The 23,460-nt window shown below is 37.3% G+C and overlaps 1 protein-coding gene across 1 annotated transcript in view; it reads right to left on the minus strand.

The window, feature by feature from the left end:
• The window catches only part of LOC101410916 (probable cation-transporting ATPase 13A5), a 304,534-nt gene that overhangs the window by 227,378 nt on the left and 53,696 nt on the right, over window positions 1-23,460 (minus strand). The window contains exons 5-9 of the mRNA XM_058295542.1: window positions 17,521-17,591; window positions 17,349-17,429; window positions 15,798-15,867; window positions 14,150-14,284; window positions 10,044-10,113 (exon numbers count right to left, since the gene is read on the minus strand). Of these exons, the coding sequence (XP_058151525.1) occupies window positions 10,044-10,113; window positions 14,150-14,284; window positions 15,798-15,867; window positions 17,349-17,429; window positions 17,521-17,591 (427 nt within the window). The remainder of the gene's footprint in view (window positions 1-10,043; window positions 10,114-14,149; window positions 14,285-15,797; window positions 15,868-17,348; window positions 17,430-17,520; window positions 17,592-23,460) is intronic.

A 23,460-nucleotide genomic window follows, 5' to 3' on the forward strand; every position in this document is an offset into this window, starting at 1 on the left:
AGATGCATATGACAACATCAATAAAACTTGAGGATATTATGTTGAATGAAATAAGCCAGATACAAAAGGACAATATTTTATGGCCTCAATAATAGAATCAAATATGATGAGTAAATTCACCAAGATAAACTCTAAAGTGTAGGTTACTAGGAGCTAGAACTTGGGTTAAGAAGGGGAATCTGATGCTAAATGCATGTAGAATATTTAATAAGGTGGATTGCAAATGTGGGGAAATAGAGCTGATGGTAATGCATTAATTATAGTGAATATAATGGGGTAAGCTAGGGAGGTTAATGCCAATTGAAAGAAAGCTAGAGGATAATCCAGGAAATGTATAACAGTGATTTTTGGGGTACGTGATGATTGCGGTTAATAGTAGAGACACAAGAATGTTCCTTTATCACAAGGTGTTAAGATGATGGATATTCCTGGGAAAATACATCTAATGTAACATATAGACTATAGTTAACAGTAATATTGTAATATTTTTACAGCAATGACAAAAAAGGTGCTGTATCAGTGCTTAGGATCAACCTCAAGGGGTATAAGGGGTATGGGATTTTTCCTTTTGGAGCAATGAAAACGTTCTGAAATGGACTGAGCAGATGACAACAGAACTCTGTGATGAAAGTGAGCACCACTGAAGGTACACTTTGGATGCACTGTACAAGGCAGGGGACAGTATAACACAGTGAACCCTGTAGTGAATGATGGACTGTTGTTAACAGTACAAATATGAGAACGTTCTCTCAGGAACTATTAAAAAATGTACAATACTAATATATGATGTGAAAAATAAGATGGTGTAGCAGTTTGATATTATTTATGAATTCCTAAAAAGAGAAGGATTATGTTTGTAAACTGATATGTTCCTTTGGGTGTGATATCCTTTGATTGTGTTCAGTTCAGCTGAATTGTCTTTTATTAAATTATGCTAAGATTAGGGCTTTGATTCAACCACATCAGTAGGTGTAACTCAGGTCAAGTCCTCACCCCCTTGATGGACTGATATAAATGGGCACTAACTCAAGAAGACAAAGAAGATACACACAGGGAAAAAAAGACAGCTGCATAGACCCAGCAGAGGAGAGAACTTTGATCCTGAGGCCTCAGGAAGAGAGATGAGCCATTTACCTGACAATTTGCAGTGCTGAGAAAGCCCAGAAAGAAACAAGCACTTTGCCAACCTGGAGTTGAGAGAAAGGAAGGCTGAACCCTCAAAGAGATTGGCAACCATCTTGCTTCAACATGTGGCAACTGACTTTGGAGAGAAATCAACCTTGAGTTGGACTCATTGGTGGCTTGTAACTGTAAGCTTTTACCCCAAATAAATACCCTTTATAAAAGCCAACAGATTTTCTGGCACTTTGCATCAGCACCCCTTTGGATGACAAATACAGATGGTTTGTGGGAAAATATATCAAATATAATCTATGCACTATAGATAGCAGTAATATTGTAATGAAGTTCTTTCATCAATCATAACAAATGCTTCACAACAATTTAAGTTGTTGTTGCTGGGGCAATGTATGGGAATTCTGTATGGTGTGCATGATTGTTTTGCAAACTGACAACTTTTCAGATAAGAAAAAAATTGAAACAGACATATCAACCAATTGCTGTATAGGGAATTTTTTGGTTCCTGATTTGAATACAAAGGTATTTATATTATGATATACATATTGTAAGTACACATACATACACATACATACTGATTCAATTCAGGAAATTTGAGTGCTGCCTGTATAATTGATGATATTAAAAATCATAACTTTTTATTAGATGCTATAGTGGAGATTAAAATTTTAAAAATTAGAGACATAAATTGAAATGAGGCGATATCTTAGATAGTTTCAAAATAATCTAGGGTAAGGTAGGGGGTAATTATAGCACCATATTTACTGTTACATGTGTTCAAAATTTTTCATCATAAAAAGATAATACATCCAGTTGACCAAGATGATAGCATAAGATGCTCTAGGGTGCCATTCTCCCACAGAATATTTGAACACCTAGCAAAACAGGTAGAATTACCTTGCTCAAAAATCTGGAAAACTGTTAAAGGGTTTCAGCAACTGGGCAAGTACCAACTCATAAAACACAGCTTTAAAAATTGTAAGAGAACTGGCAGAAGGTTTGCCCTCATGCACAACTGAGCAGAGTCAGAGAGACAGATAAAGCAGATACAACCCCCAGATATTGGTTCCTTTGAGGGCTAAAGAGACCCATGGGAGTTATGGTCATGGCCGATGGGGTTAACTACCAGGGCAGATGGCCCCTCTTTGGAAATGGTGTTTATGTGTGATGAATCTGGACTCAGATGGGATCTCCCTTCATAAGACTTTCATGCTAATGTGCTGGAGGTGCAGTTAATGTTGGGGTTTAAGATATATTTAGGGGATTTGAATCTCTGGACTGACAATGTGATAGCCAGATCCTGAGCCTCAACAGACTCCAGCACCTACAATCTGATTTATTGGACTTACCACACTCAGCTAAGATGGAGGTGAAGAAGGACAACCACCACACCATGGAGCCTAGAGTGATTACAACTGAAAATGGGAGGATTGCATCCAGCATCCAGGTGGAATCTGAGCCTCCTCTTGACATAAAGGTGCAATGGACACAACCAATCCAGTGTCCACATAGAAGAGGTGGCATTGGATTGGGAAAAGTGGACATAATGGACAAAGGGTATGGGGAAAGGCAGGAAGAGATGAGAGGTGGAGGCGTCTTCGGGACATGGAGCTGCCCTGGATGGTGCTTCAGAGGTAATCACCGGACATTGTAAATCCTCACAGGGCCTACATGATGGAATAGAGGAGAGTATGGGCCATGATGTGAACCAATGTATATGAGGTGCAGAGGTGCCCAAAGATGTACTTACCAAATCCAATGGATGTGTCATGATGATGGGAACGAGTGTTGTTGGGGGGGGGGGAGAGGGGGGGTGGGGGGGTGGGGTTGAATGGGACCTCACATATATATTTTTAATGTAATATTATTACAAAGTCAATAAAAAATAAAAAAAAATTAAAAATAAAAAAATAAAAAAAAATAAAAATTGTAAGAGAAGTTTGCAGCACCCTCCACCCCCTTCCTCCAACCCTTCCTCAGCACAGCGTGGAGCCAGTTGGTGCTTCTTTAGTGCATTCCTGGTCCTATTCTGAAGGGAGCAGAGTAACCTTTATACACATACTGGGGTGGCAACCTGAAGAACTGACCCAGAAAAATCATCTCTGTCTCACCCTCCCAGAACTTGCCCTGTAGACAAAAATAGCTTGTGGACAGGTAAAGCGGTGTAAGGAACTATAAAGTCAAAGCAGCCTGGGGTAAGGGATCCTTTTAATCCATACAATAGAGCACCTGGGAGGGAAGTGGACTTGGCCCAATGGATAGGGCATCCTCCTACCACATGGGAGGTCTGTGGTTCAAACTCCGGGCCTCCTTGACCCATGTGGAGCTGGCCCATACACAGTGCTGATGCATGCAAGGAGTGCCGTGCCACACAGGGGTGTCTCCCACGTGGGGGAGCCCCACGTGCAGGGAATGTGCCCCGTAAAGAGAGGCACCCAGCATGAGAGAAAGTGCAGCCTGCCCAGGAGTGGCGCTGCACACAAAGCTGACACAACAAGATGACGCAACAAAAAGAAACACAGATTCCCGGTACCACTGATAAGGATAGAAGCGGTCACAGAGAAACATGTAGCGAGTGGACACAGAGAGCAGACAAATAGGGTGGGGGTGGGGGGAAGGGTAGAGAAATAAATAAAAAATAAATAAATCTTAAAAAAGAAAATAGAACACCTGGGAGAGGGAGAAAGTTTACTTTGTGGGGACAGGAAAGCATATTCAAATTCCTGTAAAAGGGGAAGTTCCTAAGGCCACAGGCAAGTACAAGTCCAAAACAAGACCCAGCCTCAGAAAAGACAGAGGGTGAGGCATTTCATATTTGACTTGGGATGATCTTTTTGATAGGTGGGTTAAATATAGGAAAGAGCATCAGTCAATGCACAGCCAACTTGTAAAGACTGTGAAAGGTGTTTTTGACATCCTAAGATCAGGAACAAGACAAGGATGCCTGCTGTCACCACTGTTATTCAGCAGTGTACTGGGAGTTCTATGCAGAGCAAATAGACAAGAAAACTAATAAAAAGCAACCAAATTGGAAAGGAAGAAATAAAACTTTCTCTATTTGCAGATGACATGATCTATAAATAGAAAATCCTAAAAATCCACCATGAAACTGCTAGAGTTAATAAATTCAGCAAATTGTTAGGGTACGAGATCAATATGCAAAAATCAATAGTGTTTCTATAAAATAGTAATGAACAATCTGAAAAGGAAAGCAAGAAAAATTTCTTTCACAATAGTAACTGAATAAAAACCTATGAATAAATTTAGCCAAGGTTGTAAAGGATTTTTATACATGGAAGCCCACAAACATTGTTGAAATAAATCAAATACCTTAAAACGTGGAAGTAAATTACACACTTATGATTTGGGAAACTAAATATGTTTAAGATGTGAGGTCTACCCAAAGTGATTTAGTGATTCAATGTAATCCAAATAAAATTTCCATCAGCCTTCTTTGCAGAAATGGAAAGCCAATAATTCATTTATATGAAAGAGTAAGGGGACTTGAACAGCCAAAGTCATCTTGAAAATGAAGAATTAAGTTGGATGAGTTTTAAAACTATTATAAAAAAAAAAAAAGAAAAAAGAAAATCCTGAAAAATCAAAAAAAAAAAAAACTATTATAAAGCTACAATAATCAAAATGGCATGGTACTAGAACAAAAATAGACATAAAGATCAATGGAATTGAATTAAGAGCTCAGAAATGAACCATCACACCTGCGGCCAAATGATTTTTGACAAGGTTGCCAAGTCCACTCAATGAGAAAAATAGTCTCTGCAAGAAATTGTGTTGCAGGAAGCAGATGTGGCTCAGTGATAAGGCCTCCCCCTACCATATGGGAGGACCCAGGTTCGATCCCTGGGGCCTCCTAGTGAAAAAAGAAGGAAAGTGTGCCTGTGCAGTGAACCAGTGCCCACATGGCAAGCCAAGTGCCCATGTGGGTACCTGCGTGGCAAGCCAGTTGCCATGTGGTGAGCTGAGTGCCCACATGAGTGCTCATGTGGTGAGCCAGTGCCCATGCAAGTGAGTCATACAGCAAGATGATGATGCAACAAAAGAGAGACGAAGGGGATAGTGAAGGTGAAGCACAGCAGAGACCAGGAACTGAAGTGGAGCAATTGACAGGGAAACTCTCTCCATGTCTGAGGTCCCCAGGATCGAATCCTGGTGAATCCTAAAGGAGTAAGATGAGAAGAGAAGACAAAAAGAGAAATAGATACAGATGATCACAGAGTGAATGGACACAGACAGCAAAAACAGCAGGGCTGGGAAGGGAAGGGGAAAAAAAAGAAATTGTGATGGGAAAACTGAATATACATATGCAAAAGAATGTACATGGACCCCTACTCACATCATGCACAAAAATTAACTCAAAATGGGTCAAAGACCTAAATATAAGAAACCAAACTATAAACTTCCTAGAAGTAAACATAGGGAAGCATCTTCAAGACGTTGCTTTTAGGCAGTGGTTTCTTAGACTTTACACCAAAAGCATGAGCAAAAAAACTAAAAATAGATAAATGAGACTTCATCAAAATTAAATAGTTTTGTGCACAAAAGTACTTTGTTGTGAAAGTAAAAAGATAACCTACAAATGGGGAAAAATATTTGGAAATCACATATCTGATAAGGGTTTAATATCCGGAATAAATGAAATAATTGTAAGTGAATCTCTCAATAACAAAAGGACAGCAACCCAATTTAAAAATGGGCAAAAAACTTGAATAGACATTTCTCCAGAGGAGACATACATATGGCCAAAAATCATATGAAATGGTGCTCAACAAACTTAGCCATAACCTTGAAGACATTATGCTAAGTGAAATAAGCCAGATACAAAAGGAAAAATATGGTATGATCTCACTGATTTAAATAATTAGAATAAGTAAAGTCATAGAATCTAGAAAGTAAGTTACTAGGGGATGAGGTACGGATAGGAAATGGGAGGCTAAGGCTTAAAATGTACAGGACTACTCTTCGGTATGATGGCAATGTTTTGATAATGGATCGTCATGATGGTAGTAAAACATTGTGAACATAATTAACAGCACTGAAATGTATATCTCAATGTTATTTAAAGGGGAAATGCTAGACTGTATATATGGTAACAGGATAAAAATTTTTAAAAACTACCCTACACAAACAGTGAGTCCTGAGTTAAATCATGGGCTATAGTTTATAGTACAATTATGAAAATGTGCTATCAGCAATTTTAACAAATGTTCCACACTAATATAAAGTGTTAATAACAGGGTAGTATATGGAAAGCCTGTATTTTATGCATGATTGTTCTGGAAACCCACAATTTATTTTAAAAAGATAAAAATAAAAAAATAACAATAAGATACCACTTTGCACCCATTAGAATGGCTGCTATTAAAAAAATGGAAAGTAGCAAGTGATAGAAAGGATGTGGAGAAATAGAAACACTCATTTATTATTGGTGCATACACTGTGGAAACATTTTGGTGGTTCCTCAAAAAGTTAAGTACAGAATTATCATATGATGCATTAAGCTTATTTCTAGGTATATATCCAAAAGAATTGAAAGGAGGAACTCAAACAGATATTTGCACACTAATGTTCTAAGTGTCATTATTCACATTTGACAAAAGATGGAAGCAACCTTAATATCCATCAATGGATAAATAAATAAAATGTAGTGGGTACATATAACAGAATATTATTTGGTTGTAAAAGGAATCAAGTTCTGATACATGCAACAACATAGATGAACTTTGATGACATCAAGTTAAATGAAATGTCAAATATTTACAGGCACAAAAGGACAAATATTGAATGATCAATGATAAGAAATATATGAATAAGCAAATTTAGACTCAGAAATTAGAACACAGGTTGCCAGGGATCAGGATGGGGTTAGGGAATGGGGATTTAATGCTTAATTACAGATAGATACAAATAGATACATACATAGTTACTATTTGGTGTGGTGGACAAGTTTTGGTAATGAGTGATAGTGATGGTAGAATAATATTGTGAATGTAATTAACACTGCTGAATTATGTATTTGAATGTGGTTATAAAGGGAAATTTTAGGATCTACATATGTTACTAGAATTAAATTTAAAAATAAAACCATAGAACTGTACTACACAATGAATCCTAATGTAAAATATGGACTTAAGTTAATAGTATAATATTGTTTCATCAATTATAACAAAGTTTGCACACTAATGCAAAATGTTAATAGAGAAAATGGTGTGTGTGACAGGGGACATTAGGGACTCTATATTATGTACAGAACTTTTCTATAAACCTACAACTTCTCAATTTTAAGAAAATCTAGGAAAATAGGAGATAAGACCACTGCATAACCAGGCTATTTTTTAAAAGGTGAAGATCAGCTAAGATGGAGTAATAAGGATCGGATTTATTTTCCCACCTGAAACAACCAAGAAATAAAAACAAAACAAAACAAAGAAATGGATTTTAGGCACTGAACTCCAGGCAACAAAAGACAGTCATTCCTGTAGAGCAAATAAGGATGTTCTACAATTTCCCAGTTCACTGACTTTAGAGTTTCCAGGCTACTAATGCAAGGAGGGGGGACTCATACAAAGCCCAGAAGACACCTTGGGATAGAACACAGTGACAAGTGTAGAGAGACTGAGGTGACTTGCGTTCACAGGACAGACTACCAGAGAGAGAGCCACGAAGGTCTGCAGAAAGTCTTAAAACTCAGAAGACTACAATACAGGTCAGCACATGCATATGAGGGAACAAGGAATGAACGACCAGAATTTTATATGAGTATCACTTATGATAGCATCAAAAATATGAAATACTTGGAAATAAATCTGACAGAGTATTTAAGACCTATACTACAAAACATCACTGAGAAATTTTAAAAGACCTAAACACACAGAGAGCTATACCATGTTCATAAGTCAGAGGACTCAAATTTGATAAGAGAGCCATTTTCCCAAAATTTCTCTATCAATTCAACACAATTCCAATTAAACTTCCCACAGAATTTTTTTTAGAACTTCACAAGAGATTATAAAATTAATTTGGAAATTCAAAGGACCTAGAATAGTCAAAGTAACTCTAAAAAAAAAGGAAAACACTGGAGTACTAACATCATCTCATTTAAAGATTTATTATAAAGCTATATAATGTGGTATTTGTATAATGATGGGCAAATAGATCCATATAACAGAATAGAGAATCCAGAAATAGATCCACTAATATATAGAAAACTGGTTTTTGACAAAAATGCAAAGACAACTCAATGGCTAAAGGATAGTCTTTCAACAAATTGTACTGGAGCATTTGGATATCTGTTTGCAAAGAATTGACCTTCAATCCAAAAAATAATGAACTTAAAATATATAATAAACTTAAATGTAAAACTAAACTATAAAACTTCCAGAAAACAACACAGGAGAAAATCTTGGTATCCTGGGTTAAGGCAAGATGTTTTAAATATGACACCAAAAGCATGATCCACAAAAGAAAAAATTGATAAACTAAATTGATCAAAAGTAAAAACTTCTTCCCTTTCAAAATCATTGAAGAAAATGAAGATAAACCACAGACTGAGAGAAAATATTTTAAAATTACATACCTGATAAAAAAACTCATATCCAGAATAAAGAAAAAAAGCTCAAATCTCAGTGATAAGACAACCCAATAAACAAAAGATTTGCACAATCACTTCACCAAAGAAGGTACACAAGTGACAAATAAGTACTTAAAAGATGTTCAATGCCATTAGTCATGTGGGAAGCGCAAATTAAATCAGTAGTGGGGTACTACCACACACTTAATGAAGTGGCTGAAATTAAAAAGATTGACCACACCAACTATTGGTAAGAATGTGAAGCAACTGGCACACTACACACACTAGAGGGAATGGAAAACAGGCCAATTACTTTGGAAAACAGTTCAGCAGGGTTTTAAAAAGTTAAGCCTACCATATATGATCTAACTGTTCCATAACTACATATTTTCCTAAAAGAACTGAAAAGGTATTTCCATTCAAAGACATGGACACAAAAGTTCATAGCAGCTCTATTTGTAATAAACAAAAACTGGAAACAACTCAAATGTCCAAGAACAGGTGAATGGATGAACAAACTGGTACATACATGCAATGGAATAGTCCTCAGAAATAAAAAGAAGTGAACTATTCATACACTGAACAAAATACATCAATCTCAAAACGATGAAATTCAATCCAAAATAATAGCTCAAAATATATTATAAAAGACCCCAAAAAACAGACTGTCTGATATATTTATATAAAATTCTAAAAAATGCAAAATAATTTATAAAGAGAGACAGCGGATAAGTGGTTGCCTGAAGATGGGACACAGTTAGGGGAGGAAAGAGAAGGATTACAAAGGTATATGAGGCAACTTTGGGGTTGATAAACTTTCATTCCCTTGTGTTAATGGTTTCACTGGTGCTTATATATGCCAGAAATGTATCCAATTATACAGTTTAAATATGTTCAATATAAAGTATGTCAGTTCTACCTCAATAAGGACTTTTTTTAAAATGAAAAGTTTCTCATTCTTTAAAAGCAAATTGACAGGGAGCTGATGTGACTCAAGCCATTGGGCGCCTGCCTCCCACATGGGAGGTCCTGGGCTCAGTTCCCAGTGCCTCTTGAAAAAAACAAACAACAAGCAAAACAAATGAAGCAGCTCAGGGAAGCGTATGTGGCTCAGTGGTTGAGTGCTGACTTCCCACCTACAAGGTCCTGAGTTCAATGTTCAGCCCCAGTACCTAAAAATAAAAAAGGCAAATTCACAGAAAAAAAAAACCACACACACATGTGAAGGTAGGCATAGCAAGAACAATCAGAAATACAAAATCAAATCCTTTTCTGATACCATATGGACAACCCATAGATATTAAATAATGGAACTTACTTTTTCTTCCACATACAGAAACTGTAATGCTATTATGCGACTCAACTAAACGGTGGAGTTTTACAGATTGCTGTAAAAGAAGAGGAAATAGAAAAAGGCTTATCTATTTGTATAGTTCCCAGGTATTACTCATTAAGGTCCTAGCCTTCTTTAGAGATGGAGCACCATCTCGTTGCCAACTGAAGGTACTGACTAGAAACTAAGGGCTATTACCTATTACTCAATTGAAAAAGCATCCAACTCCTATTGCTCTTCCCCCAGCAATAAGAAGTATGTGTTCAACAAAAAGGAATTCCCCAACTTGCTCTTTCCACTCAAAAGAGTTTTCAAAAACCAAAAATTCGTGTTTAGTTAAGTAGATGAATTTTTATCATTCAAGATGTCTATTTATTTAGGAGGAGAAATCAACAGGACTTGACAGTGGGATTGAGAGGGTAGAAAAAGAAAGTTTCAAGAATGACAATCATATTTCTAGCTGTGCAAATGAATGGACGGTGGTGTCTGTTAGCAATTCAGATAAGTCTGAAAAAGCAGAATTGGGGAGAATTCTTCATTGACGTGTTAGGTTAAGGTACTTTTTTGGACATTAAAATGAGGATTTCAAATAGTTCATTGGATCTGAGTCTATAACATAAAAGAAATATGTGTGTTTGAGATCTATATAAATTTAGAAGTTAGTATATGACTTTTTACATCAATAGCATACACAATTGCAAAAATTTATGAATAATCTATGTACTCATATGAAAAGATCCTCAAGACATACCATTAATTAAAAAATCAAGGTAGAAAAAAATGTAATTATGCTATTTACTACATAAGAAAGAAAAATAAAAATATACATATTTGTATTTGCTTGTACTTGTCTAACAATGTTTTTAAAAAATATATAAGAAACTCCATTATAGGGAGGGGAACAGGCAGACAGAGCCTTTATACTATATACAATTTTATTTTATTTTTTTTAAAGATTTATTTATCTATTTATTTCTCTTTCCTTCTCCCCCTGCCCTAGTTGTCTGTTCTCTGTATCTATTTGCTGCGTGTTCTTTGTCTGCTTCTGTTGCTGTCAGTGGCATGGGAATCTGTGTTTCTTTTTGTTGTGTCATCTTGTTGTGTCAGGTCTGCGTGTGTGTGGTGCCATTCCTGGGCAGGCTGCACTTTCTTTCGCGCTGGGCAGTTCTCCTTACGGGGCGCACTCCTTGCATGTGGGGTTCCTCTGCGCGGGGACACCCCTGCGTGGCAGGGCACTCCTTGCACGCATCAGCACTGCGCATGGGCCAGCTCCACACGGGTCAAGGAGGCCCGGGGTTTGAACTGCGGACCTGCCATGTGGTAGGTGGATGCCCTATCCACTGGGCCAAGTCTGCTTCCCTATACAATTTTATATTACTTTGATTTTTGAGTCATGTTAATGTTACCCACTTTTTTAAAAAAAAAGACTAAGTAGAGAAAGATGATTTGTGAAAAGAGAATGAAAAAGAGCAATGGAGTAGACAGAGCATGTGTGTCACTGAAGCAAGAAGGGAAAAGTACTTCAGTAAATATAGAACAGTTAAACATGTTGAATGTAGCTGAAAGGTTTAGTGAACACTGTACTAAAAAAATGTTCATTTGAGGGGAGAAAGCATAAACAAAGCCAAAGGAAGAAATGAAAAAGAGGTCTTAAAATCAGTAAACAAAAGACAAAGAATATGAATAGACAGCTCATAGTAAAAGAAGTACAAATAGCTTAAAATATGGGGGGAAAATGCTCTCCTAATAAAGAAAAACATAAAATAAAGGGGAAAAATGCAAAAAAAAAAGTTGTGGGGTGCCATTTTTAACTTATATTGGCAAAGATAAGGGAAACAAACCTCACTTAGTATTGAGAAGAGTGTACATTGGTATTGCTTATTTAAGAGTTATCTTGGAAATATGTATTAAAACTGATGTATCTAACTTATAACCAAGTAATTCCAATCATAGGAATTTACATCTATAGAGCTATAAAGATAATTATATGTATATATACAGACATACATACATGCACATACATATGTATATATACATATACTTGTAATTATATATATAGGAGAATGTACATATATATAAAATGTACTGCATGTGTGAAAAGATATATTCGCAAGGATACTCACTGTAACATTGTAATAACAATACTAGAAACAACTTAAATGTCTATTGATATAGGGCTTGTTAAAAAAAATTATGGTACTCTGATAGTCTGATGATATTATCTCATAATCTGCAACAATATTCCACCGTGATGTGGTGTGATGTGTTGATAAACGGGAGTTGTATGGGAATTCTACACGTGTGCATGATTGTTTTGTAAGTTCACAACTAAATTAAAAATATATTTTTTAAAAATAGTAATAGGGTGGGTTGGGGGGGAAATATGCCAAATATAAGATATGGACTATAGTTAGTAGTAAGATTTTGATGATATTCTTTCACAATTTGTAACAAATGTGTCACAACAATGCAAGGTGTTGGTGGTGAGCTGATGTATAGGACTCCTCTGTGGTGTTTTCATGTTTGTTTTGTTAGTTCACAGCTTTTACGTACACTTATTGTTTATGTATGTTCATGTATGAATGATATACTTCAACAAATTTTTTAAAGGAAAAAAATTTATGGTACTTTGGAAGGAAAGACCTTCAAGACACGTTAGGTGAGGTACATATGTACACGTTACACAAGGTACAGAACAGTGTACAAAGTATATTTCCATTTGTGTGAAACCAAAGGATGCATATAAATTTAATATTTCTGAAAGGACACAGAATGTCCCAGTGGAAGGAGAACTGGATCCTGGGAGAACCAAGGTGGGAAGGATACTTACTTTTCATTCATGCCATTTTTTTCTCTTTGAAATTTTTTATTATGTGCATTTCTTGATGCTTCAATTAAGAAAAAAGTAGCTAATTAAAAAATTTTTCATTGTTTTAAAACTATCGAAGGACTTGAAGATTTATGCCCCCTTTAGACTTGTTTAAATGGAATTCTGAGAAAGGAAGCCTGGTAAGCAGTGGAGGGGAGGCGGGTGAGAAGTAAGGAGATGAGTAAATGATGAGAGTAAGATAATTCAATAAGTTTTGCTGTTAAAAGGAAAAAAAGAGAGTAGTAGCAGAAGGTGGAAGCATAATCAAAAGAAGGGATTATTTTATTTGACTTTTTTTTTAATTGGGAGAAGCTTGAGAATGTTTAAATGCTGATTAGAAGGCTCTTGGGAAGAGGGAAAGATAAGAGGTCATTCATTATGAAATAAGCACACAGATAATATGGTAGAGGATGTCAACCCAAGTACAGAAAGAGGGGCAAATCCTTCACTGTAATGAGAAGGCAGGAGGTGGGTGGAAACATAGGTCATGTGGCAATTGGAGAGTGGGAAGTTGAGGAAATTACTCTCTTACGGCTTCCATCATCTTTGCGAAATAAGTGATGAGATTATCTCCTGAGTAAGAGGCAAAGCAGATATATAAACAAAGTAAGGAAGATGGGCATCTCAGAAACTTGGAGGGATGAACTGAAACCATAATCTTAGAGAATGGGAGAGCACCTTGACCAGAGAAGCATAAAAGGCTTTCCTAGGCGAGTCTGATTTGACATTTATGAATTTACAGTGCAATCAACAATTCTGTTCAATATTGTTTTCTCCCAACAGCTCCCATCACCTCTGGAGTGGGCAAAAAGAAAGCTGAGAGTTTGTCAGATGAGTACCAAACCAATATAAAGGCCAAAGGAATTACTATTTAAAAAAGACTTCCTGCTTCCACCCTCTTCAAACATTTTTGAGGTCCATTAGTTTTAGTAGCATATGTTTTTTTACCTACTTATGATGCATATGTATTTTCATATTTTTCTGGCCAATCGGTCTAGGGTAAGCTAAAGAGAGGGAATAAATAACCTGAAAGATTAGAGGTTGGGATAGGAGGAAGGGAGAACACTAACACTTGCATAAGCATTGTTCTCCATAGGTACAAAAGTGTCTCATTTAAAACAGAGTGAGCAATAACTATTTCATGACTCCCCTCTCTATCAAATTTTCAATAAAGTCACCAATGTTCCCTTTCTGAGGGCTTAGAATTGGTGGGAAAACTCACCTCTCTGAGATCATATACAGTCAAAGTTATGGAAATGACGGACATGATTATGATGGCAAATGCATATTCCTTATAGTCTTCACTAAACCACAAACAGACACTGAAGAGTTGAAATATGTAAAACGGATTTAGAACCTGTTGCAGACATAAAAACAAGAAGACAAGGGAAATATTGGGGCTTCACCCTTAGCTATTCATTGACTTGCTTGTTTTCATAATCATCTCCATGTCATTAATCATCCCACACAATATACTTATTCTTAAATTTATCCAACAGTTGCCACATGCCAAACCCATGCAAAGCAACTTTACCTGCATTTGCTCATTTAACTTCCATAATTATGTTATTAACCAGAAATTATTACTTATCTCCATTTTAAAAGATGAAGAAACTGAGCCTTACATCTTGAATAAATTGCCCAAGGTCAAACAGCTGAGACTGCCACAGAGCCAAGGCTTGAACCCAGGCCATTCGAACCCAAACACGTTCTTTTAAACCTTGTCACACTTTATAATTTATAAAGTAGTGTCTCACGCATCATCATGTTGCTTGTCACAACAGTTCTATGAGAAGCAGATATTACTTCCTCCATTTTACATTTACTGGCCTTCAGAAGGCATTGTTCAGGTTTACAACGTTAAATTGATTTCTAGTCTATGGCTTTTCTCTGTGGCATTACAGCTGCCATATTTGAAGCCATGAAAGTAGTTCAGATTCATGGATGAGTTGAAGATTTATGTTTTTGTAAGTAGAGAACTAAGCTGAAAGAGTTAAGCTTCAATTGAGCATTTAGGATACTGTGGGAAAGAGGCAATGTTCACTGTTTTAATCCTGCTTTGATCAAAAGCAGTTTGTACCCTTACTCAAGTTCCCTTGAGTTTGTTGTCATCTGTCTAAAACAGAAAAGGTAAACCTTGCCTCTGGATAGGGAAGAAGCACACAGAAACTATTCCTGTGAGTTTGGTTCACTTTCTTTCAAGCCTGAAAGCTTGCTGGCAAACATTGAGAAAGAACCTTGGGGATTTCTTAGGGCCAGCTTTTTTTAAGGTAAGGAGAGATGGCGGCAGAGAGCAAGGGAAGACTCAGGGTACAGCTTAATGGTTCTGGTTTGATAATAATCACCATAAAAGAAAAATGATGAGCCCTGTGATAGAGTAAAAAGGAAAAATTCAACTTTGGAAATGATGGTCAAATCTCCCCTCCCCAGTGAGGAACAACAACACTGAGAGCAATGACACCAAAATGGCCAAACAGGTGTTTTTCTTCCTACAGTTTTGGATGTTGAGGAATTTATATCTGTTATGCATAAGAAAAGGATTTTCATCATTATTATTTTAGTTTCTCGAAGATGAAACAGGATAAGCAACATAGTATTAAAAAAAGCAAAAAGAAAAGAAACATGTTCATCTAGTCATTAACTGAAAAGCAGGCAACATGAGCATTGTGCTTTATATATTGCATCAGACAGTGTGTGCAAAATAAAGACTCCATGAAAGAGAATTGAGAAGTGATACAAAGAAAATATTTTGGCATTCTTTTAAATTAAAGCTATTTATTAACAAGTAGCACTCCTGCTCATTTGACTAGAACAAAGCTTCTCCACTTTCTATCCAGCCAAACAGGGAACCAAGAGAAAATGCTGGTTACCTCCTTGATGAGCAGTTTCCAAATTGGAGTGATTTCAACATCGATGGTATTAGGCCCACATATTAACCTCCTATGGGGAGAGATCACAGATCACTTGATCACAAATAATCAAAATGAAACTCATTTTCTCACCTCTTCAAAAAGAAAGGTCTATTCCATGTTCACTCTCTCACTTGTGATCAATGTATGCCTCCCTTTTTATATAATATTCCCATCCTTCTCAAAATAACTGGGGGTCCCAGATGCAGAAAAACAAAACAAAACATAACGATATTGTTTCTGTTGAACTAGACTCTCTTCCAGGTAGTTCAGTGACTCATTCAGGTAGTTTCAGGGTTGGTAGTTTCTCTCTATCTCTTCCCAACTGATGAGGAAATAGCTTACTAATTTCCTATCCCCAATCAGATTTGCAGTGAAGGTGCAGATTTTTATAAAATACATATATACATATATACATACATACATACATACATATATATATATGTAAAGTTGTTGGGCTCTCAAAAATAGTTCTATATACAGAATTGCATGATCCTCTAATCGAAGACCCAGAGAGTTGTTTCTTGGATTATGCAGAGAAGGAGACACCTTATTTTACTCTTGAGAACACTAACCACTCCCTCTGTGTCTTTCACATAGACAATCAGGTCAGCTAGTTTAGACAAATGTATTAGAGCAGCACGTCTCAAATTTCAATTTTATCATTATTACTTCGTAATCTTGTTAAAAATCTAGATTTTGAGTCATAGGATTGGGGTGTTGTGTGAGAGTCTTCATTTCTAACAAGTTCCCAGGTGATGCTGATATTTCAAGACTCTAGGTCTCTTCAAAGTACTAAAACAGGGGTGGGGGGTAGAGGAAGGGGTTGGGAATCGTAGAGAATTAGGGCCAGCAAGTTCCTCACAGAGTCTTCCTTGTCCTCCTTTCTTCAAATGGGAAACTAAAGCCCAAAAAGGAAAAAATATTTGCTAAAAGCCACACAATGAATAATGAGATTCTTGACATTAAATCCAATATCCTTCTTAAGCCTTGTTCCTCTGTCCAGTCACTGTCTGGAACTGTGGAGCGACATGTTATGTTTGATATTTTTCCAATGCTCCACAATTATTATTTAACTCTATTATTATGATACTGTACGTGTACACTGAGTATAATAAAAATGGACTCAATATCATTATAAAAATCTGAAGAAGTTTTATGTACAATAGAAGAAGCACTAAACCTATAGTCAGAATGCATGGAACTTATTTTTACTTTATAATGCCTATTTCCCAGCTGTGTGACCTTGTTCAGGCCATGAAACATTTCTGATCCTCTGATGTCTCATCTGTAATATTGGGATGGTGGTGATGTCTAGTCTACCTCCCCCACAAGGTTGCTCTGAAGTTGAAGTGAGATAATGTATGTGAAAATATTTTACTTAAATAATACTAATAGAACACTACAACATTTTCTGGTGTTAGCCAGTTAAGGTAACTATTTAGTAGGCTTTCCATTCGACTAACTGGCAACAGTGCTTTTGAGCTGGTGTAGACATGATATACACTATACCTAATGTCTTGTTCTTCTTTTGTTAGACCTGATCCAAATTTTAGATGTATCTTGGTAGAAGTGAGCCAGTCTTCCAAGGAGCTAAAATAATAATAACAAAAAGATATCTTTAGCAATAATATTTGTGAAGTAACTTTTTTCCCCTTTGAATGCAACTGCTGAAACAACTTACCCAATTTTCTGGAACTGTCCTTCTAAGTTGTCCCAAACATATCTTATTTTCTGTACCTTTATGCATCTCACCTTCAAAAGAAGAGTACCAAGTATGAGGATCTGAAAATATACAGCAACGGAGTGGCTAAAAAAGCATTTGTGGAAGAAACAAAGGGAGAATACTAATACACTGACTTAGAGTTTTATCCTTTCCCATCCTATCCTATCCTGTCTTGTCCTCTCCTCTCCAATACACAAACAGCATTCTTTAATAGAAGTCACCATTGAATTAACATTTATCATGGGCTAACTATAGGGATTAAATTATGAATAAAACTCAGTACATGTATTTCACTAATTCACCATCTAAAAAGGAAAAGAAAATATATTTAGAAATAAGAAAAGAATGTCATATGGTCAAATATATGGCAAAGAAAAAGATTTTGAAAAGTTATAGAAATATAGAGAAGGTAGATGACAGAAGACAAAATGGAGGAGATGACATCTGAGCTGCAGCCTTGAAAGACTAGAAGTATGCGGCGGCTTGCTCGGTCAGTAGAGGTGGGGTCTGGCTGTGGACGAGGGGTCGGTCCAGCTCGGGACGAGGGATCGGTCCTGCTTGGGACGAGGGGTCGGTCCGGCAGCAGACGAGGGGTCGGTCTCACAGGGGTTGCGCGGTTCGGCTGATGGGGTCGCCCAGAGAAGCAGGCGACGAACTGGGGACAAGGGAGGCCAGGCCCTTGTCGGGGGCTCTCAGGACTGGAGGGCGCACGGCAGAAAAACTACCTCGGAGACAAGGTAAACACGCAAGTCCACTTTATTGGGGGAGAGGCAACAGTTTTATAGGGGCTGGGGAAGGCTGATTGGTCGAAGCCACGCCCTGTTCTGATTGGTTGCCAGAGAAAGGTCAGTGGGTGGTACTGGACGGGGGAGGGGTGGTGGTTAGGGATTGGCTGTCGCTGTTGCTGGGGGAAGTGGCAGGGTTTAGTGATTGGTGGCTGCTGTTGCTGGGGTAGAGGGCAGACTTGAGTTTCCCGCCCACGCCTGACTGTTGCTGCTGTCCAGGGAAGGGAAAAGGGCAGACTGGATTTTTCCGCCCACGCCTGGCTGTTGCTGCTGTCGGGGGAGGGGAAAAGGGCAGACTGGAATTTTCCGCCCTGCGCCTGCGCAGGGAAAAAGAAGAAGGGTGCCGCCCCACAGGCATCGTGTGGCACCATCTGGGAGGAGGGGCGGCCGCGGAAGCATGGCTGCCGAGAAGGGGAGACCTGAGGGCACTCTGCGCCCATGCCGAGCTCCCTTCAGGGGTGGCGGTGGGTCCGACCAACCACCCTATTATGGGGGCAGCGGAATTAGGCCTACCGCGGCTGCTCCCCCGCCGGGCCAGCAAACCACACTTCAGCCCGAGGGGTGACCGCAGAAGTATTTTGCTCAGATGAGGTGGAAGAGTACATTTTAAGAGATTATTTTGGGGCAATAAGTAGACCATTTGGTTGCAGATTGGGGAAGGAAGCTAGAAAGACTAAATCAGATTATGAGCAGCATTAAACCCTAGAATAAGGTATTTGGCACTTTATCACACAGGCAATGGACGAATTGAATAATCTGCCAAAGAGATAGTGAATAGGTTAGGCTGAAGGACAGAGAGGAGGTTATTCTAAGAAAATGAGCTCCAAACAATGAGGGCCTGAGCATGTTGGCTGTGGATAGGAACAGAAAGGTTAATGCTTGTGACAATTGTACCTTCTTGCTTCTGATTTCTTTAAGCCACTTAATATACGAAGCTGAATTTCCATTATGGTGATCTAGCCAACCACAAAGAGAAAAGGTGAGACGGCCATATTGCTAAGGACCAATGATTATTAGACACAGTTTGCCCACTGAAATCATCTGGGAGTTTTGAAAAGATACTGGTGCCAGGGTCTCAACCCCAAGAGATTCAGATTTAGGTTGTCTGGAGTGCTATTTGGGCAAAGTATTTTTAAAAATTTTCCAGGTAATTCTAATGGGTATCCAAATTGAGAAACACTTTTTAACTTCCATTTATAGCTACTCAGATATTTGTGGCCTTGAGAAATTCAATTAAATTTCCCTGTATGTCAGTTTACTCATGTGTAAATTAGGGCAATTGAACCAGATTATTTCTAAGATTCACTTCACCTCTTCAAAACATGTGCTAGACTTATGAATATCAGAGTCAGTATAACCATTTGATAATTCTAAAGCTGGGAAGAGGATATAGCTGGTAGAGAAGAAAAAGCCAATACATTTTTTATTGAAAAAATAAATGAAGGCTTTCTAAAACCACATGTCAACTAGAAATACAGTTTAAATCCCTAAACTCAAAGACTTGGGTTACCTCAAATGAATCATAACCCTACTCAATCAGTGTATGTATGCATGCACACATATATACATATTCCAACTTAATAAATAAAAGTGTTAAAATTTCTATTTTTATAATTTTACAATATGGGTTTATTTTAATGAGGTTTGTTGCAAAATAACTTTTATTAAATAAATCCTCTTTTCCAGTTGATTTTCAGTGTAAAATTGGAGTGCATTGCCCCTGAAGATGAGGCTTACTTCACAAGCTGCAAGCAAGAAGTGAGGAAAGAGTATTTGAAAGGGAGCAGCCCTGGGGAGTACTACCCATCAGACACATCTTGGAACTACAACTTTCCCCAGGACTCGCTTTCTTTTTCAGTAGTCCCTGCAATTGTGCAAATAGAGCTGGATTGTAATCACAGGTACTGTTTATTGAGTAGTTTGAGGATTTTCATACATTATCTTTAGTCTTTTTAATCTTTTTAATCAGATAGTGTTTTCATCTTCACTTTGCATCTGAAATTTATTCCTATTAAGTAATTTGCCCAAGAGCACTCCAATTAAGATAGAAAGCTGGCTCTTCAATAAATGGTGCTAGAAGAACTGGATATCCATATCCAAAAGAAGGAAAAAGAATCACCATCTCACACCCTTTACAAAAATTAACTCAAGATTGATCAAAGACCTAAATATAAGAGACAAGACCATAAAACTCTGGAAGATAATTCAGGGAAGCATCTATTGTAGTAGGAAATGGTTTCAAAACCTTTACACCCAAAGTGCAAGCAAAGGAAGAAAAAAATAGATTAATGGGATTGCCTCAAAATTAAAACTTGTATGCTTCAAAGGAGTTTGTCAAGATAGTGAAAAGGCTGCCTACTCAATGGGAGAAAATATTTGGGAACTGTTTATCCAATAATGGTCTAATATTCAACATACATAAAGAAATCCTCCATCCCAAAAACAAAAAGATAAACAATCCATTTCAAAAATGAGAAAGAGATTTGAATAGACATTTTTCCAAAAAGGAAATACAAATGGGTAAGAGATTTCAAAGTGAGTAGGGAAGTCATTCCAGAGATTAAGTTTATTGACATCTCAGGAAGTTCTCACTAACTGCCTCTGTGAACTAAGTCTCAAGCAAGCATGTTACTGAGGGCTCTCGAGTCATCTGGACACCATAGGCAGGACAGGCAACCCCAGGAAATCGGCACCCCATTGGCAGGCATTACCTTGGAATATAAGTTAACCTATCTTCCCATTATAACAGAGTTAGACTTATTTATAATTTTCCTACACATGATTCTTCTACCCCTTTTATTTGAGCCTATAATTAGCACTATGCCCAATAAATATATGTCACAGAGACTTAAATCTTTGGTCTGTTCATGTGCCAGTTGAGCCCTGAATCTCAGCAGAGTTGCAGCCAATGCCTACTCTCCAGATATCAGACTCACCCAGAACATTTAACAAAATGATGATGATGGGCAATGCCCATCCCAAAAAACAGAGTATCTACAACTGCAAGCAAAACAGTTCCTTCCATCTGCCCCATAAGATCTAAGCTCCTTCTTAATTTGAGGCAGAGTGGGCATCACCCTCCCAAATTCTTCAAAGTTTAGGAATGAGCAAACATAAGGGGGGAATGAAACCATGAGAAGGAAAGTTATTAATATTGTAGTAATGGAAGAATATTTAACATTGATATAAAGATAGTGGTTACCAGAGGTTCTGAGGGGACAGGAAAGGAATAAAAGATGGAACATAGGACATTTTTAGGGCGTAGGAATTAAGTATAAACCAAATGTAAACTATAGACCTTAGTTAATAGCATTGTATCAATATTTATTCATAAATTTTAAGAAAGGTACCACACAATTCTAAGATGTTATTAATAGGGGAAGATGTGGGAGGTGGAGGGGGTGGAGTGTGTCTGAATCCCTTATACTTTTTTTTCATTTTTAAAAAATTTATTGAAATATATCACTCATAAATAAGTATACATAAACAATAAGTATATAGTAATAATTGTGAACTCCCCTTATACTTTTGATGTAACTTTTCTATAAAAACTCCTTAAAAATAAGGTTCATTATATTAAAAAAAAAAAAAAAGATTTGCACCTAGGTCCACCTGGTGCCAAAGCTGAAAGTCTCTCAGAGAATACAAGATTTAAGCTGGTCTCAGAAGAAAGTCTGAAAATCCCTTAACTTTTAGGATTCAAATGATATAAGCTTAGGGTTGCCTACTTTATTAATTCCATAAATTAAAAAATCTGGATTAAAAAACATTTTGACAGACAGTAGTAGAATGTGAGGCTTCTGCTCAGTTAAAGTACTTAGATCAAGAGACTGAAATCACAAACTCAGAACGAAAAACTTATAAAACATGATAGACATGAAACATGAGCAACTGAAGATAGCAATAATGAGGAATAAAGTGGTTACTGATCATTTTACCTCAGGCCAAGAAATGGAAAATTCCAATTTCCTGTGACTCTTTCTGAGGCCATTCTCAGCAAAGTAAAAAGAATGACTCCATCTTAGGCCTTTAAAGCATTTTTGAGATTCCTTCAGCAGGAAAAATATTCTGCCTGGAATTTCTATGCTTCCCTTATCACCTGTGGAGTCTAGGAGTTGACAAGAGGATAGTAGTCATAACATTTGCAAGGAATGGAGTTTATTTGCACCAATTTCTTGGAACTTCAGACCAGGAAACAGTAATTAGGAAATTAGTGGTCTGCTATGCAGTGTATTTTATCTTTCTGCCTAGAATCAGGAAGTTTCCTCCTCCCCAAGCTCCCTTCTCTTCATTTCTTGTTGGAACATGTTGTAAAAACATCCTGTTCAACAGGTTAAGCCCTGAGTTTCAGTTTTGCCTGCAGTCCTACATAATGGTCCTTCGTGTATCCTCTTAGCCTATTTTTGCAAACCTGACATAGTTCTTTGCAGCCATCTCCAACATCACGCTACAAGACCCTGAATGATTATCATCCTGGTATTATTGTTATTATTGTTATTGCTATTAGTGTCATCATGGTTGAGCCTAGGATGTCTCCTCTGACCTTTAATGAAAGGTTTGAACCTTTATATGGCTATAGCTCATCACAGTTCACAAATCACCTTGATATCCATCCTTTCATTTTAAGTTCATAACAGTCCTGAGAAACAGGCAGAGAAGGGGATTTTAGTCTCATTTTATAAGAGACACGAGACTCAGAGAGACAGTAACTAGAAGGACATCCACTATTACAAACCGGTAAACGAAGATATCGAGCCTGGGTTCCAGATATTTCCATTTCTACCCACCTTCCCTTTTCTCCCATTTTGTTTATTTGATTGTTATTTCATTTGTCTCTTTGGCCACTTATTTATTTGATTCAGTTAAAGTTGCTGGAATTTCAAGGCAATAGTACTCTGAGGCTGTGTCCAAAAAAGCTGTTTTGGGGAACCTACGGCTCCAGGAGAATGGCCACCTAACAGATGAGGTGATCTGTTAGCTGGAGATGGTTGGCCTCTTTTGTTTTTGTTTCTTTTGGCAGTTAGGATAATTAGGTGTTAACAGTTGACAATAGAGCAACTGCTTAGCATTGTCTTCTTTGGTAAAAAAAAAAAAATTATAACAGCTGTTTTAA

This window comes from Dasypus novemcinctus, chromosome 4, assembly GCF_030445035.2.
Source record: "Dasypus novemcinctus isolate mDasNov1 chromosome 4, mDasNov1.1.hap2, whole genome shotgun sequence".
In the NCBI taxonomy this organism is placed as follows: domain Eukaryota; kingdom Metazoa; phylum Chordata; class Mammalia; order Cingulata; family Dasypodidae; genus Dasypus; species Dasypus novemcinctus.